This window comes from Sander lucioperca, chromosome 22, assembly GCF_008315115.2.
Source record: "Sander lucioperca isolate FBNREF2018 chromosome 22, SLUC_FBN_1.2, whole genome shotgun sequence".
Taxonomy (NCBI): domain Eukaryota; kingdom Metazoa; phylum Chordata; class Actinopteri; order Perciformes; family Percidae; genus Sander; species Sander lucioperca.
In genome coordinates this window covers 16,778,781-16,795,502 of record NC_050194.1, presented here as the reverse complement: position 1 = coordinate 16,795,502, position 16,722 = coordinate 16,778,781, and the positions used below count along the sequence as shown (strand labels likewise).

General features: G+C 39.4%; 3 protein-coding genes across 10 annotated transcripts in view; 1 reads left to right on the top strand and 2 right to left on the bottom strand.

Annotated features, from left to right (window-relative positions):
• Positions 1 to 221: 221 nt before the first annotated feature.
• coasy (CoA synthase) lies at positions 222 to 8,555 on the bottom strand. Of its 2 annotated transcripts, none has more exons than XM_031315288.2 (10): positions 8,323 to 8,555; positions 6,180 to 6,924; positions 5,817 to 6,031; positions 5,219 to 5,350; positions 3,502 to 3,691; positions 2,814 to 2,878; positions 2,618 to 2,702; positions 2,258 to 2,355; positions 1,576 to 1,722; positions 222 to 1,451 (listed from the first exon to the last, which is right to left on the bottom strand). In XM_031315288.2, exons 2-10 carry the CDS (start codon positions 6,862 to 6,864, stop codon positions 1,365 to 1,367), a joined length of 1,704 nt encoding a protein of 567 aa, XP_031171148.1. In that variant the 5' UTR covers positions 6,865 to 6,924; positions 8,323 to 8,555; the 3' UTR covers positions 222 to 1,364. The 2 variants fall into 2 exon arrangements, with proteins under 2 accessions (XP_031171148.1, XP_035853546.1); XM_035997653.1 differs by having other exon boundaries at positions 6,180 to 6,947; positions 8,327 to 8,555.
• Positions 8,556 to 9,377: 822 nt separating this feature from the next.
• Positions 9,378 to 15,075, bottom strand: zdhhc6 (zinc finger DHHC-type palmitoyltransferase 6). Of its 2 annotated transcripts, none has more exons than XM_031315295.2 (11): positions 14,851 to 15,075; positions 13,424 to 13,966; positions 13,117 to 13,208; positions 12,069 to 12,228; positions 11,785 to 11,943; positions 11,580 to 11,633; positions 11,104 to 11,271; positions 10,880 to 10,921; positions 10,375 to 10,523; positions 10,177 to 10,223; positions 9,378 to 10,061 (listed from the first exon to the last, which is right to left on the bottom strand). In XM_031315295.2, the coding sequence occupies exons 2-11, from the start codon at positions 13,688 to 13,690 to the stop codon at positions 9,961 to 9,963; spliced, it is 1,239 nt and encodes a 412-aa protein (XP_031171155.1). In that variant the 5' UTR covers positions 13,691 to 13,966; positions 14,851 to 15,075; the 3' UTR covers positions 9,378 to 9,960. The 2 variants fall into 2 exon arrangements, with proteins under 2 accessions (XP_031171155.1, XP_031171156.1); XM_031315296.2 differs by having other exon boundaries at positions 10,375 to 10,520.
• Positions 15,076 to 15,094: 19 nt separating this feature from the next.
• vti1a (vesicle transport through interaction with t-SNAREs 1A) overlaps positions 15,095 to 16,722 on the top strand; it is a 117,555-nt gene continuing 115,927 nt past the window's right edge. For all 6 annotated transcript variants that reach the window (XM_031315303.2, XM_031315307.2, XM_031315302.2 and 3 more), the window contains exon 1: positions 15,095 to 15,312. In XM_031315303.2, coding sequence (XP_031171163.1) covers positions 15,219 to 15,312 — 94 coding nt within the window. In that variant the 5' untranslated portion in view covers positions 15,095 to 15,218. The remainder of the gene's footprint in view (positions 15,313 to 16,722) is intronic.

Genomic DNA, 16,722 nt, shown 5'->3' with positions numbered 1-16,722 from the left:
GCGTTTTCATTAAAGACGGAATTCGAGAAAAAAACAACTTGGTTACAAGTGAACGTTTCAAATAATTATTGAAAGGTATACTTCAAATCCAAACTAAGCATACAATTGCCCATGCTATTTGATTACATACCAGACTTCTTATAAACTTTAACATCAAATGAAAATAAATTTGGTCCATTAGCCAATGTCTTAAATCAATGAGAAAAAACAGATCACTCACAGGTTTAAAAACAATATATTTAATGTAACGCCAATTCTTAAAAGTATTCCACTAAGTTTCCAGGTTACATGCAAGATGGTAAAATCGTGATGTTTTAAATTTCTCACAAACTGAGCAAATGACACCTCACTGACTTCATCAAACATTGGTTTATAATATCATTGTAGTATCTGACAAGAAATTTACCATTAGCTAAACACAACATGATTTTCACTGTGCTGTTCCTTTTGGCTTTTTCAGGTATGTTCAGAGACGTGAATATTTTAATGTTCAGGTGAGCTCATTCTTGATTGCAATTGAAGATTTTTCAACATTTTATTAAAAGATATTTCAAAGAGATTTTTTCACGTCTTTTGTGTTTTCCTTTATTAGTCAATGTACAGTTTGACTGTCATCTTTTTGAGTGCCCTGTGTATTTCAACGTCTACACTGGTAGTATAACATATCCTATCTATTGCACATAGGTAGTTTATAATGCCTCATTTGATAATGATAGTGAATTTGTTAAAATATTCTCCCAACTCTAAAACCACAAATAACACAACATTTAATCCTATGATTTTACAGTGGCAATCATACAATCTTTCAATCGTACCTCACCTTTCCCTTACCATTAGTTGCTTTCCAAGCTACATTCATATTCATTATACTTAGAAGACATGAAAAAAGGGACAGAAGTTGTGTCATCTGCTGACAAGGTGCCCAAAATATTAGACTTTGCTGAGAAGTTTGGTCTCAAAATGATCTGGGATTGCTGAATGTTGAGCATATCATTTAAACAACAGTACCAATTTAAAGGCATGCCATTCATAAAAAAGATATTTGGATAAAATAACACTTTATTAATCCCAAACATGAATTCCAGCTTTCAAATTCCAAAATAATTTTGTTCGGGATCATTTATGAAGTTCTCTTTTTCCTCATCCATCTTTAGACTAAGCATCTTAAAATAGAACTAGATTTTAAAAACCTGTGGAAACTCAGTTAGGCACAGAGTCTTGGTCAAAGAAGTGAGAGAGCTTGTTGGGTTTGCTGCAATGGCACAGTCCTCACTTATTTCTAAGGCAGCGTTTCCTTATGTGGATCAGTCATTAGTGCGCACATGTCCCTGGACCTGACACATGCTTTTTCTGTATGCACGGGGTTACACCTGGGCTGATGTAGTGACCAACGCATGTCCCTCTTGCCTGTGTTGGATTCTCTTCTGAAGAAGATTCCAAGCTTTCAGAACCTTTAAAATAAAAGACAGTGGGAGAATTATTACAAAAATACAGTTTTCTTATTTCACAGAATCAAATTATTTCATCTAATGCAGATGTGTAGACCCAACACTCTCGGCATGGCGAGCGTCTGACCTGTTTCCGAGTAACCTCTGGCTCCCACAGCGTGCTGAGTACCACGTTGGCGTGCCCTACTTGCTTGCTGTTGGACCACTGGCTCTGCAGCCGGCGCAGGGCATCCTCTGTAGTCACACCGTCTCGCTCTGTTATCCTTAACACTGCCTGAGAGGGGAGGGGTGACAAGGAGATAGGTGGGATAGGTTACCAAGGTTAAAGCAACACTATGTAACTTTTCCCTCTTTGGTCCCCCTACAGGTTGTCGCATTGGAACTACAGCCGCGCGAGCTGTAGTTCCAATGAGACAACCTGTAGGGGGACCAAATTGGGAAAAGTTACATAGTGTTGCTTTAAAGCCAGTGTGTGTAGAATTTCAAAATGTCCAACTTTGGCGTGCCCCCAGTGGTAGTTCCCCCCCAAAAAAACTTTGACTCCTTTATCCACGACTTTTCTCCACATGCCCAACACACTAGTGCGTCTTACCACTGGTTATACTTCACTTCCTAATGAAAACTAAACATTTTGTCACTTTGCTGAATTCTGTAATCATTGCTTTCAGTGAGAAATGCTGATGCAGCAACCCCTTTTAGCTCAATGACAATGTCAATATTCTAAACCTAATTCTAAACATTTTCCTTACAGACACTCAAGCCAATGTGACTCTGTGTTTGTTGCATTGAGGACTGTACAAACATATTACCTCCTCCTCAGGGATGACAGTGACCCAGACCTCGTGGACCATGTCGGTCCAGCCGGCCTCCAGAAGAACTGCTGCATCCAACACACAAACTTGTTTCCCTGCAAAGAGCAAAGAATCACATGCCTATTGTGGAAATCTCTTGTAATACAAAGCGAGGGCACAGTTTCTTTATCATCTTTATATGTCAATAGGATCAGTACATTAGCCTAACAAAAAAGAAGAAAAAACTAATTTCACTGCTAAACAAGACAGAAAACACTTTAACAGCAAAACCCTATATTCCACAAAACTATGGACATGTACAGTATACCAACATAGTTTTACATTACTAAGATTATTAAATGCAAGTCCATACAATACCTTCCTCTCTGGCTTGGCTGATTCTGTTCTTAACCAGAAGTGCAATCTCAGGCCATACAATGTCTGTTAGGGCTTTTAACCGCTCCTGCATGAAAAACAGCATCTTTGGTAAATTATCGATACACAGCGGTGTAGTCTGACGTGTCATTTCCAATGTCGTGATGTGCTGAAACATTATTTATACTCCTCATATTACCTGGTTTCCAAAAACCTTCCTTCCTAATGCACGTCTGTTGATGGTTTTATCTGCATTCAGAAGATCTAAAAGTGACGAAAGAAACTCATCATTGCACTGTAACACAGTTTATACGGCATAACATTTCCAAGACAACATGAATATCAAGCTATTGGGCGACCAGTTTTTGTGATAGTCAATGAAAATGATGCAACCTAATGCTTGAATGCTGGATTCATTTGTGTGCTGTCATGCTTTTGTCTCAGACACTACTCCAATCTCCAGGATAATGTCAAAATTGTTAGTCTCATCGAAATCGGATTAGTGCTGCTTTGATATTACAACTTGATATTTTTGACATAACATTACAGCACATAGAGCAGTTATGGCCTTTCAACGTTTAAAATGTTAACATGTCAATTTCTCAGGTCTAGCAGGGTGATGTCTTACAGTAAAACGTGTCCTAGAGAGAAACCATGTTTGAGATTAAGTATTTTAAACGTTTACTGACACTAGTCTGAACCTACAGTATCTTTAAACAACGATGGATGAAAAAAACAATGCAAAGGTGTATCATCGTCCTATATTTCTTCAAAATAGACTGATAGTGTATGAGATAACACAAGGAGATGGATGACGCATCTCTAACCAAAGCCCAACCCTGTTAAATAATCATACCATACATCTTCAGCGCAGAGCGTTTTCTCACCTGACCCAAATTCTTCAAGCACTCTGTGATAGGCTGCAGTGCCGGGCTGGTACACCTCATGGCCCAGCTTGTCACAGTCGATCCGGACGGCACCCAAAGCCTCCAGCTGCCTGGCGATGGAGGTCTTTCCACTGCCGCTGCCTCCTGTCAGGCCAATCACGTATGGAAGTGGAGCGATATGGGATGCGTCCTAGTATAGAAGAAACATCAGATACATCGCCTCAGGGTGTGGAAAATATAGATGGAAATCTTTTGATAATTTCATATTGAATAATACCACCAAATACTGCAGCCCTAAACATAAGAGCATTGATAACCAATGGGTGGAGGTGATGATAGAAAAGGTAACGCCTGCACACTTACTTGATGGAGGTAATGATATGACAAAACTGTACAATTGCATTGGCAAGTGACACAAACAGCTCCTAAAACAAGTCAGGCCTGCTCAGAGACACTCTCCACACAGTTTTATGTTGCTTTATTCTTGTTGCTAAATACATTGTAATATGGCATATCCTGAAAAGAAAAGCTGTTACTTGTTACCTTTATGAGACAGCTTTTTTTTTTTTTAAACAGTTAAACATCAGGGGCCCTATTTTAACGATCTAAGCGCACGGCGTGAAGCGCCCAGCGCAGGTGCGCTTAGGGCATGTACGAATCATATCCAGATCATATCATTTTACTATTTCACATTGTAATATTTTACAATCGTTTGCATTTTTGTGTGCTGCTGCGCATCCCTGTGTGTGTGTGTGTGTGTAACAAGCATAGTGTGTGTGCTGTGCACAAGCCTAGGAACATTTTACTAATGCGCTGTTAAAATAACAATGAAATGCTGCGTTATTGACTTTAGACCAGGTTTTTGTTGGTCAATGGCGCGATCACTTCCCACTGCCTCAAGATAGCAATACGCCAAGAATTCACCTGAACACACAGATGGGCGCAGCTGCATTTACTATTTAAAGGACATGGGCGTTGGACGGGAAATTGACAACTATGTCGGTCTTAAACTAGCAAAGACACTTGCGTCGGGCTTTGAGCTGCGCTGTGCCGGGTGCAAGATAGGGCCCTAAGTTTCCGAAGACCGATTTGCGTGTTTGACCCTTGTTACAAAATGCTCAGCTAGCCATTTTTTGTATGAAAACACTATTCTTCACCTGCTCAAATGTTGCGAGAGAAAACAGCCGGCTGAGTTAAATGTTTTGCTGTGTTTTGCAGTGAGTGAATGAAAAATGCACTTTAAAGGCACGATTTGGCAATATTTTTTTTCATGACTGGAGGCTGTGCAGAGCTTCTTTAACATTTGAAAAGGAATTTCATTAAACAGGAATGAAAAAGACTAACTGATGGTCTTTGTTAAATTATATATATATATATATATATAATTTAACAAAGCATTAAATTAAAATTGTATCAGACCTTCTTCTTCATCATCATAGGCATACACTTGACTGAAAACGTAATTTGACTGAAAGGTTGCATGATTATGATGTTCTGATGTGCACTTTTAGATAAGCATGATTACATTCCCTTAACCGGTATCACAACCCTTTTAATAAGCACCAGATATGGAAAGAAAAACTATGTTTTATTTTAATTATATATTCTAACTTTTTGTTTTCTTAGGATTTCTTGAATGCTGCCACATTACCACTAACCTGTATCCTGCATTGAAATCCTTTATCAAAATGTAATTTTTTTTAAAAACATGACCTACTTCAGGCGGGGTAAGGAGGGTGCCCAGCAGACGAGAGCGTAGACTGGAGGAGCTGATCTTCTCCTCCTCTGTCTCAGTGTGGTGGGCGTCTTTCAACAACTGGATCTCATGGAGGATGAGAGCTGGGAGGCCCTGAACATAGAGAATAGAAAACATCAAATACTGTATGTGCCAATGTGTACCCAAGCTAGGGTTTTCTATATTGGACCAACAAGGATTCAGATGTGCATTAGAACCGTTTTCTGTGCTTTCCTTACACTGTAGTAAGTAAGTAATAAAATGTGCTGTGTAGAAAGCAACAGTATATGTCTCCTGACATAAACATATGTTAAAAAGGACCATCTGTGACATACAATTTGAGACGATCGTAAAGAATGCTGCCCAAGAAAACTTTAATTAGGAGGACCTTAATTACACTACAATTTTATTACAAACATTGATGTAATTAGCTGTAGAAAATGACAAAACATACATATACATAACAATAGAGTATACTTAATTTTTTACTTTGTTTTTTGATGTATTTAAAACATTGGTACGGTGAGATGTATGGACTGTGTCCTAGTCCATTACACGTATCTTCGATTTCCTAACTTACGTTCTCAATGCGTTTCTTGTTGACAGCCATGCCTCCCTTTCTCGTCTCCTCGCTAACCACAATGCACTGTATCAAGGGGTCAACCACAGACACTCCATAGGGGTCGTCAAGGGGCACGATCTCCACCTGCAGTGAGGGTTTGATGTCTTCCACGAACTCCTGTAATCTCTGGGTCCGCAGAGAGTATGGCTCGACCAGCTCCTTTAGCACTTTTTCTAAAACCGGGAAAAAAGGGATGTCAGGGGCCACCTAGGGGTGCTGCCTTCTGATCTCACACATCATGAAAAATTATGTGACATTAGCCTCAGAGATATTACATGAATACACATACCTAAATGGAAATAACGAAAATAAACTACTCACTTTTCAGCATTGCTTGGTCACACACACCAATAAGGAACCTTCTATTGGCTAACAGGCATGAGATGTTGAGCAGCGTCTTGTGGGCCCCATGGAGCCGGTCAAATGTCCCCCCTACCACCACGTCACTGTAGGTCTCCAAGGGTTCTGCCTTTTCTTCAGACTCTTTCAGCCCTTCCTCTTTCTCCTGCAGCCTCATTAGCTGTGGGTGAAGCAGCACTGACTGCAGACTAGGGCTACAGACGTAGCAGTGGCCTGTGTACCTCTGTAGACACTGCGTAACCTGATGGGACTGACCTGGGTCCTGCAGAGGAAAGTCTGTTAGCACCACCTCCGGGGAGTGAGACAGAGATTGTGGTGTGGGGAAGGGGCAGTTTGGGATTGTCGTCCCGCTGCAGGCAGCTGACTGAGCGCGAACATTGGTCAGCAAAACACGAACATCCAGGTGCCCACATACATCAGCTGCATTGCTGTAAAGGCGGGTAATGAGTGCAGACAGGTCCACTACCGGTGGAATGAAAACTGGTCGAGGCTGGCTCCCACTTCCCAGGTTTAGCCCAGGGTGGAGGTGGACGTACAGTGTGCGCTCTACAAGCTGAGCAGCTGAGCTGAGCACTGGAGCGATGCGCAATGGGAGGGTGTGGAGAGGAGACGTCAGCACAAGGATGCCCGTGCTGAACATGGTCATGTTCCTGGCTGGGTCTGGATACCACAGGGAATCCCAGTCGTCACAATATCTGCCGAGTCACTGTTAGGGGGTGGGTGAAATTGAAAGACAAGTCAAAAACAGTCGCAATTGAGGTTGGGATTTTAAAAATGTTTGGTTTTGGATTACATTAAAACCAAATTACGATTACAAATTACACACTTTCTCAAGCAGTTGTGGCCATTTCTTTGCTGTTGTGATTTTGCAATGCTGCTAATATAACTACACCATAAAGAGACTGGCCAAGGACATGATATGCGAAGAGAAGATGCACAGAAAACAGGATCAGCTAAAATAATCAATCGACTTTGAAAATAGACACAGTAACATATATAGTTGCAAGTTATAAGTTACATATCGTTTATTGTATGTGTAATTATTTTGCTGACAATTACACTTCCTTATTATTACTACTGACTTGCTGAGAATATTATCAACACGTTGGCAACACAAGTTGTTGTCCTGTCTAACACCCAAATCGTGTTTATTACTGTTGCATCACTATTAGCATGCCATACATTGTTTGTTGTTACCGATAAACTGGGTCTAACATTGGGATATTATTAACACCCTTGCAGTGTCTCTGAGGACCATCTGTTGTGTTTCCCTTAAGTATTGGGTGGCGAGAATGGAATGATTTACTAGCTTCTACAATAGCTCTCTTATTTAAAAACCTTCCGCTGATGTTGCAACTCATTCGTTACAATGCAACAAGGCGACAGTGTCTCTTTCCATTGCGTCAGAATGTGTGTTGCCATTCATTAATGGCATCTCCAATGTCCACAGAGCTGAGGTAGCTTCAACATATTCATTACATTTCATAACAATACAGCAGTAGAGTCACATGATAATTTAGGGAATACAATAACAACTGCTTGTAATTGTCACACTATTCCTTATTCAGTAAGGAACCTGACTGACACTTTTAGCCATTGCCCAGTTAAATATTAAAGTTTATCAATCTTTAGCCACCACGACTTCTTGTTAGCTAGCTAGCATCCTTTAGCTGTTCATAAACAGTTGACAGTTGAAGCCGAGATGAACTTATCGATTTTTTTTTTTCTTTTTTTTTTTTACAGGCAATGTGATGGTAGTACTAACTTACATAGCTAGTTAGCTACGACTTATACATCAATGCATGGCGTACATGTACGCCATGCATTGATGTATAAGTCGTAGCTAACTAGCTATGTAAGTTAGTACTACCATCACATTGCCTGTAAAAAAAAAAAAAAAAAAAAAAAAGCAATACAAATCATTTGCAAAGTGACCCTGCATGATCAAAATCCTGAAGTGACGATGATGATGTTACCCTGCAATAACGGAGCGGTCTGTATTTTGTATTTGGTGCGGCCCATATACAGAGCAATTTTAATTCGTTTTGAATTAACAATCTGGCAGATAACGTTATGGCAACCCTACAATGTAGCATGAGCTTACCTGTGTGGAGCAAATCTAAAGCGATGTGAAGGACGGATGAATAGTGCACTACTATACAAGTAGACCTATCCACAAATCTACTGAATAGATTGTTCTGATAATCCTCAACGAGGAACTGTTTTATCTAGTCGACTCCAGTCCAAACAGCTAAGCACTAACGTTAAGCACCCACTAGTGGAAGTCTCACACATGCACCATGGGTGATAGTTTACATGCAATCTGATTGGTTGAGGAAACAGCTGTGAGGTCTGGGACATGTAGTTATGTAACCAGTATCTGTGACGTAACTACCAGGGAGCCACGGTCAGTTAACCAGAAACACTTTAGTATTAGAATAGTATTCTGTGAGATTTCTCCTAAAGCTCTCGCTATTGTGTATTTATTTAATGTAATAGCAGGTTAATAAAAAAGACTTTTTAAAACTGGCATAATATAAACCAATACATTTTTCTAGACAGATGTGGCAGATAAAACAGACAGCAAAAATAATGAAATATATAAATAACTAGAAGCCCTGTGGTACAAGTGTATATTAAAAGGTCCTGCACACTCACACACAGGTGTTTTCACTTATTCGCCTGATTGGACTTCTTTTCAAGACAATACAAAATGTGCTTGATTGACATGTCTCTGTTGCACCTGTTAAGGCGGGACAACTTACACTTTTATCATTCTCATTGGACCTTAACTCCCACCAGAACTCCGTCCAACTCCAACCTGAGCTGGTAAGGTCCAATCAGTGAGGTTAATTAAAAAAAAATGTGTGCAGAGCCTTTAAGAAGTGATGTCAAAAATGATACTGGACTCCTGAACCTGGCTAACTCATTCAGACAGATTGTTTCAAAGCAAAGCCTTTAGTTTTAGGAGATCTTAAAATTCCTATTTGAGGTTCTTAGGATAAATAGAGCAGCATCCTAGACTTGTGTGTGACACTAATAACAAACTATAAAACAAATGTCGAATTACTGTTTTCCATTAAGCCCAAGGTACTTAAGAATTGAATACGTCTTAAAACATGAGAATTTATAGCAATCACAAAGACAGAGGCAAACAACTCTTGCAGAAGATTTTTTTTTAATTTTCAATTTATACTTTGAGGCCAACAATTTGTTTTTACAAAAATAATAAAAAGAAATTAAGTGTTATCTCCATACTGTAGAAAGAGTTGCATGAAGAAGTCCCGGGGTTAGCTGGGCAGAGGCATTGCATAATTAGCAAAAACAGACATCAACACAAGTAAAAACAACAGATTCAAGTAAAAAGTCATGTAGTCACAATAACGTCACATTAAAGCCTGGTGGCAATTCTTGGAAATAAAGACTCTTGCTGGGTTTAACTTTTGGTCAGAGGAGTCAAACTGAACCCATGGGACCAGTCCCTCTAATGAACTGTGTAGTCCTCTTCAAGACATTATTTGACAGCAAGGTGCTCAGTAAGACTTAGTGAACTATGTTACCTTTTAAAAAATTCAAGTTGGTATTGAAATATGTGAGAAATTTTAATCAAAATATGAAATTCTTGATGGTGAGACTGCAGCATCAGGCATGACATCTTTAGTGAGTGCACGTTTATGAACATGGACAGACATCTTTTGTTCAGTTTAACTCCCCTGCTCTACATTAAGCCTGTTCAAATATATTAATTTACTTTCTTATCGCTGGTGCTATCGCTGGCAGCTGTGTCGTAATGGCACTTCTCCACACATCGCCTTGGAAACCATCCCCTTACACGCTCTCCCACTTAGAGCCAAAACAGAAAGAGAGGATACTGTTACACATTTAGTTGCAGTGAAGTGAAAAAATAAAAAAAATCTTAATTCTTAATTAATTCAAACCACAGCCCATCTCATCTCACCTCTCATATGCTCCTCGTTCAGAATTTTGTCTCCATACATCCACCATCTAAAAGAGAAAAAACATTTATTATTAGGAGAATTCAATGCTGGTCCATTACTCATGCATTCAAAATAAATCCTTAATGGGATGCCTAACCATCCAGACTTCCGGACAAACCATGATGATTGTAGGTTTTGTTTGGCATGACCGAACTTACTTGGTGCCACGTGTGGCCAGGATGGTGTCTCCCTTGTTGAGGGGGATCCTGGGCTCCTCGGTGCAGGGGGTTCTAAAAAAGGTTTGAAGACCTTTGCTTAAAGGGCAGCAAGCTCCATTATAGTCCTCCACTGCCCGGTACTGGACCTGCTGGCCAAGTCATACAAGATATCTGGTTATTCTACAGCTCTGACCACGACCTAAATTCAGACAAGTCACAGGCGTGTGTTTTTTGAAGTCATGCTCCTTAATCTTAATGCATTAAAACGTCTGACAACATTTCTGACTATCTGCATTACCTAACAGTGTTTTTGTTGAAAGTAAAGCCAATAGCTATTATTAACATGTTTTGATGTGTGAAGTAAAATGTATTAAAACTCACAAACATTTCTCTGAAGTCACGCACATCCTAGCCAGTCCAGCCAAAAACCTACTCGTGTCTGTACTACATGTAAATCAACACCACATATACAGTACGTCACAATACAGATTTGACTGGTACTTACACTTCTCACTCGTTTATCAGCTTTCTGCTTCAGTTGCTCAATCTGTTTAAACAGGAACAAGACAATTTTCGTCACTATTGTTCGACAATGTAACTTTTATCTCACTGTTAAAACAGGAAATTTATCAGTTTTAGGACTTATTACAATACCCACTGCCTAAACTGCAGACAGAACAGTACCAGACAAAACAAACAGCACTGCACGCATTATCCAACTGGACCTACAGTTAAGGTGTGCTGGTGACACTTGGGATGGACTGGCCATTCAATGCCATCACCCTTGGGCATCCCTGACCACGTGAAGACTTGCTTGAAGTTCAGCCAGCGGGTTCCGAGGTCGTAAGGGAAGGTAAATTCCTCTCCTGTTTGGTAGTGCTGTATTCTGTCTTTGGCCTAATGGAAGACACAGAGAATGGTTGTGTGCGTAAATGTGTCCATGGGATTGTGTAGGTGGAGTTTCTGTAATCAGCATGCTATATTGTACTGACAGCCGATCCTGGAACGTGTGTGAATTAGTCATAAAAGTGACATTTTTAATTTAATGAACTTTGACAATGAAATGTTGAGAACATGTTGTTAATCCTTTAACATATTGTGAATAAAAAGCACTTTGAAATCTAATCTAAAATCTAAAAATTTCATCCCAAAAAAAGAGACATCCTGACCTTTTCCTCGATCAAAAAAACAAGAGACATCCTGACCTTTTCCTCGATCCAGGACTCGATCGAGGTCTTATTTCGAAGGATGACTTTCATCTGAAAAGGACAGACTATTTCAATATTGGAGTCAACTTGTATTTTCCTTAATAAATAGCTGAATTTGCAAGGTTAATGAAATTATCGTGTTAAATATCACATTCCATAGCCAACATCTTGTGAAAATTGTAAACCCCGATGAAAAACTTACCTGTATGAAGAAAAGCATGCCAACGGCAATAGTGGTGCCCAGTGCCAAGCCTAAGGCAAATAGTGTGGCAGCAAAAGCGGGTACACTGAATGGCACGAGGGGCTGAAATTGACGCACAGCACTCATATCAATTTTGACAGTGCTCCAACCAAATGATATCTGCAGTGAGGAAAAAGAAAACAGCTTGACATGTGGTATCATATGAGGCAACTCTGCCAAGAGAAAAGCTGTGGTGGTAATAGGCCATCAAACAAATGGCGTAGTGGGGTAAGGAGACTACTGACCCTCTCATACAGCTGTGTGTACATGGTCATAATGAAGATGATGGCAGCGTGAGAGCAGCCAAGTGGAGCCAGCAGCAAGAAACTGGTGAAGTAGGCGTGGTTCAGGTGGCCGCAGCAGTTGTTGATCCAGGGGCAGTGGTGGTCCATCTTCATCACGCACCTGGGAGAGGAGAGGCAGAGGAGGAGAGGAGTGCTGGGGGAATTGACTTTCTGACTTTAATTGCTTGTTTGGGAGGACATAGAGTGACAAGTCCATCAGCAAGTCACACTGAATCTGTTTTTTCTTTCAAATAAATACACATCGCAAGCATTAGATGTTAATCTTTTTAACATCACATATATCACATAATAGATTATGTGATGCGTCTCTGTGCAGCCTATAAAGTGCTAAACAGAGACCTTATAGCACTGAATGGGCGCAAATAAAATGGAGAAGCCACGTACATGCACAAGCCAGCTCTAGTTTGATGTGCTGGAAATAGTTCAGGGATTTTCCAGCTAAAGCAGTGCCCTCTTTGTCAGGGTTTTTCCTGCATTTTTGGCAGCCCCCAAAGAAGTTTTAGCCAGCCCCAAAGGAAAATCACCAGAAATGACAAGAATTGAGAATAAAAATAGCAATTCAAATCCTCTCTAAATGTGTTTAAGAGCAATTTACCAAACAACCGTTGAACAAGGAGAACATAAACTTGAATATGAGCTAATCTCAGTTTTATCTCGGGCTGTACCGGACTCTTCCAGTGATTTATTTAAATATTTATATTATTAATATAGTTTTGTAAATTGGGGTTTTATTTACTCAAGCTTAATATACATTTTTGTTTATCAAATTGTCTGAAATAACAGGAAAATGCTTAGATTCCTGTCAAATAAGGTAACACACTCAACTCATTGCCTTTACTGTACGTTGTTGATCATGCTTACTGCTGTGTGAAGTCCCCCCCCCAAAGGCCCATTCTTAGCCAGGAAAAACCCTGCTTTATGCTTTTGTATTTTCTTCAAGTCCATCTCACACAGAGAGAAAACCTACTCTTACTTTTGTGATAAATACCTGTTACACTTGCGACAATGGTGGGATCTGGGGGCCTTGTACCCTTGGCACACTCTGCAGTACTGTAGGTACTGGGTATCCTGTTGATTCTCCTGTTTCGGGATAAACAAATATGTTAAATGTCTGATGTAACATCTTTCCTATGATTAAATGGTTTCACTCTACATTACATCTTTATATGGTAATTTTGAAGACTTGGTCCCAACCTGTTCTTTACACTAACTAAATTTACATGAACAAACAACAATGATGTGTTGAATGATATGATGAAATGTCATAAGCCTTTATCCTTATTGAGGATCCTTACTGGTTTCCAGCCATGAGGGATGTATCCAGGTCCAACAAACATAGCATTGAAGTAGTTGTAGAGGATGAGGACTGTCCAGTTGAGGAGCATGATAAAGTTAATGCTACCTCCTGTAGTGTCTAGCGGCCAGTACCAGATAATAGAGTCCAGTATTGCCATGGTGGAGCATATAGCAATGACAGACAGGGCTATGACTGGACCCCAGTGACACAATCTTCGAACCTCATGGAGGTTCTGAAATGTCACAAAAGTTGACAGGAAATTCATGTTTTCGCCACAAGGATATTATTAGTAATTTGGTTGAGTTCCTGAAATGTATTGACCAAGCTTCAATGTGTTACTTTTTTCCTCTGCTATCTTGCAAAGTTATCGGTGCAGGTGATGCACATATTTTTTCTCGTCTTCTGACTACCCAGCAACTGGCCTGGTCTTGGGTCACTGGGGCTCTCTGTGTCCCATTGTTCCTTGCCCTGGCAAAGAGCAGCATCCTCTCTGGCCAGTCTTCGGAACACACTATCCTTGTGACGGATTGAAATTCCGCATCTAAGAGAAAGAGATCAAGAGAGAGACATTTTAAAATTTCAGTGATCTACATTTAGTGATTTACTGACCCAATTTGTTGTAGTCTATATACACCAGATTATTAACCACACATGCCTAAAACTAACGTTAATGCCTAATGTGGTCATTTTGGAGACTGTACTTTGTGGTGCTGTTCAACTGTATTGCGATTTCCAATATTTACTCTAACGTTGATCTCATTGACATAAATAAGCTGAAGGTGTGCTTTTTTTCTCCGTTTACAGTAATAGGCTATTTTAATAATACGCTGATTGCATGCAACTTAATTATTATTATTTTTAGCGTTCACACCTTGGTCGTCACTGCTATCAGAGATAACTAACTTTAACAAGTAGCTTCTTATCTATAGCTTTAAAGCAAGCACACTAAACGTGAACATATAGCTAATACACCAGAGTGGGTAACGTTAACGTTCGTGCTGCATTTCTAGACAATTGACTGTTGCGCTGTTGGATGCACAGCCATTGCATTTGCCCAACAGCGCCAGCTAGCCTAATTTGTATCAAGAATAACACATTGCATGGCAACATTATATGCAAGCGTACGCATTATCCATCGTATTCAAAAGCCATACAAGTGAGACCACTCTGGTAAAAAAAAGAAATTAAACTACATAGCTAGCTAAGTGATTATTTGAATTGGGTTTTGCACCAGGGCTAACGTAACAGCAGTTAGCTTGTTAGCCAACTTGTCAAGACTAACGTTACCTGCTGGATTACTGCCACTAGGTGCAAAAAGGAAACACGGATAATAGTGCACCATAAAGATATAACAAATGCTTACTGGTATACGTAAATGCACATTTTGTATGGATGGAGAAACAAATATCACTTTAAATTACCAACCTGGCCACTTCCTTGTTTTTTTCCCTTCAATTTCTTCAGTGTACAGAAAGGAACCTTCCTCATGGTGTCTCAGAAACTATTACCCTCAACCCCTTGTGGACACTTTTAAATCTAAGCAATATATCACACAACCATCACATAACTTAAAAATAATCAATTTCTCCGCGTTCGTCAAAAATAAACGTGACTAATATTTTCTATTCCCTAGCTGAACCATTTTCAGTGTCGGAAAAATAAAATAAAAAGAACGTTCCTTGCCGAGCACATTATACTGCGACTCAAGGAAGGGACTCCATTCGAGACTTGTTGTTATTATCCTGAGCTAACTGTCAACCAGAAAGCCACCTGTTTTAAACCTAAACGTCAAAATGTCTTCAGACTTTGAATCCTACGAGCAGGACTTTGGAACCATTACAGCAGAAGTAACCAACAAAATTGGCAGGATTCCCAAACTTAGTGGAGGTAAGACTTTAAGACTATATTAACTGGAATCGCAGAGCTGGAGCTAGCTATCAGCTAGCTGGCATTTCTCAGCTGAGGAGGCTAGCTAACGGTAGCAGACAGTGCTCGTGTTATTTCATCGAGTTACCATATTATCTTCTATTAAAATAGTTATTGCACTAAATGGTGAAACACAGCTGGAGTGTGTTTTTGACTCTTATGTAAAAGTATGAATCCCATGTTGCTTGATGGCTTAATCGCTTGGTATGTCTATAATGATGTGTAACTTAAGTGGAAAATAAAAAACATCTTATGTTTTTCGGCAGTTAACGTATTTATGCTTTTTTAGACTACTACCGCTATAAAGGTAACGTCAGTGTTAAGAGGACAGAAGCCATTGGTCACTTTTATTATAGTTTGGTAAATTATTTGAATAGAAATTAATAGATAGAAAGTAATTTTTCACTGATATCACCTGTTGTAACGTTACATCAAACACAGCGTCATTCCATAGAGTTTTGATCAGGTTTTGATGATGAAAACAGTGGGTTTTTTTTCATGAATGGGACTTTTGGGAGTTTTGAAATCACCATGACAACACAGCAGCTTTCTGTGTTCCATGCACCAAAATTAATCTGAAATCCACAACAACAACATAATAATAATAATAATAATAATAATAAACAGCACGTCATCTTACAACAAGAGGTCAGACCTTGGTTTGGATGTTGGTTTCTTTCAACATTGTCTATCTGTGTGTTATTTATTTATTTACAATGGGCTTCCTTCAACTCAATAGATGCTAGAATAGGTTACAACCATGGTTACAGCCCATTTGACTGAAATGTAGTGAAGTGTGTATAGAAAATAGATAGAAAGGTGGATGGATGCATGACATCATCAAACACTCTATGTCAGCCAAATGACCATTCATGTGTTCAGTAAGATTCAAGTCCATAGACTGTGTTGGATTTGCTTTAATACAATTTTAATTTAATTTTCTTGTATTCCACATGGATTACACATGCTGCCAATTTAGATTCTGTAGTCACATGGCTGGGCCTGATGTACAGCAATGTCAGCATACTCTGCAAAGGCTCAACAACAGAATGTTCACACTGTACATTATTTTTCTTAGTGGCTGTCACAAATGTTTCAGGTTGTATATTATTTCATTGAATTTAAAATTGATACATGCTCATTACCAAAGACTAGCAGTAACTTTTATCGACAACGTTTTGTTTAGTCATACACAGTGGATTATGACAATACATAGGGGAGAGAAGTGGGGATGACATGCAGCAGAGATGATTTATCTGATTTGAACTTTCAACCTGGTGACAGGAATTCCTTTTTTTGTCAAATAGTAAATTAATTTGTTTGAAAATGTTTTGTTGAGCCCATAGTGAGGCTCAGTGTGTTAATAAAGAA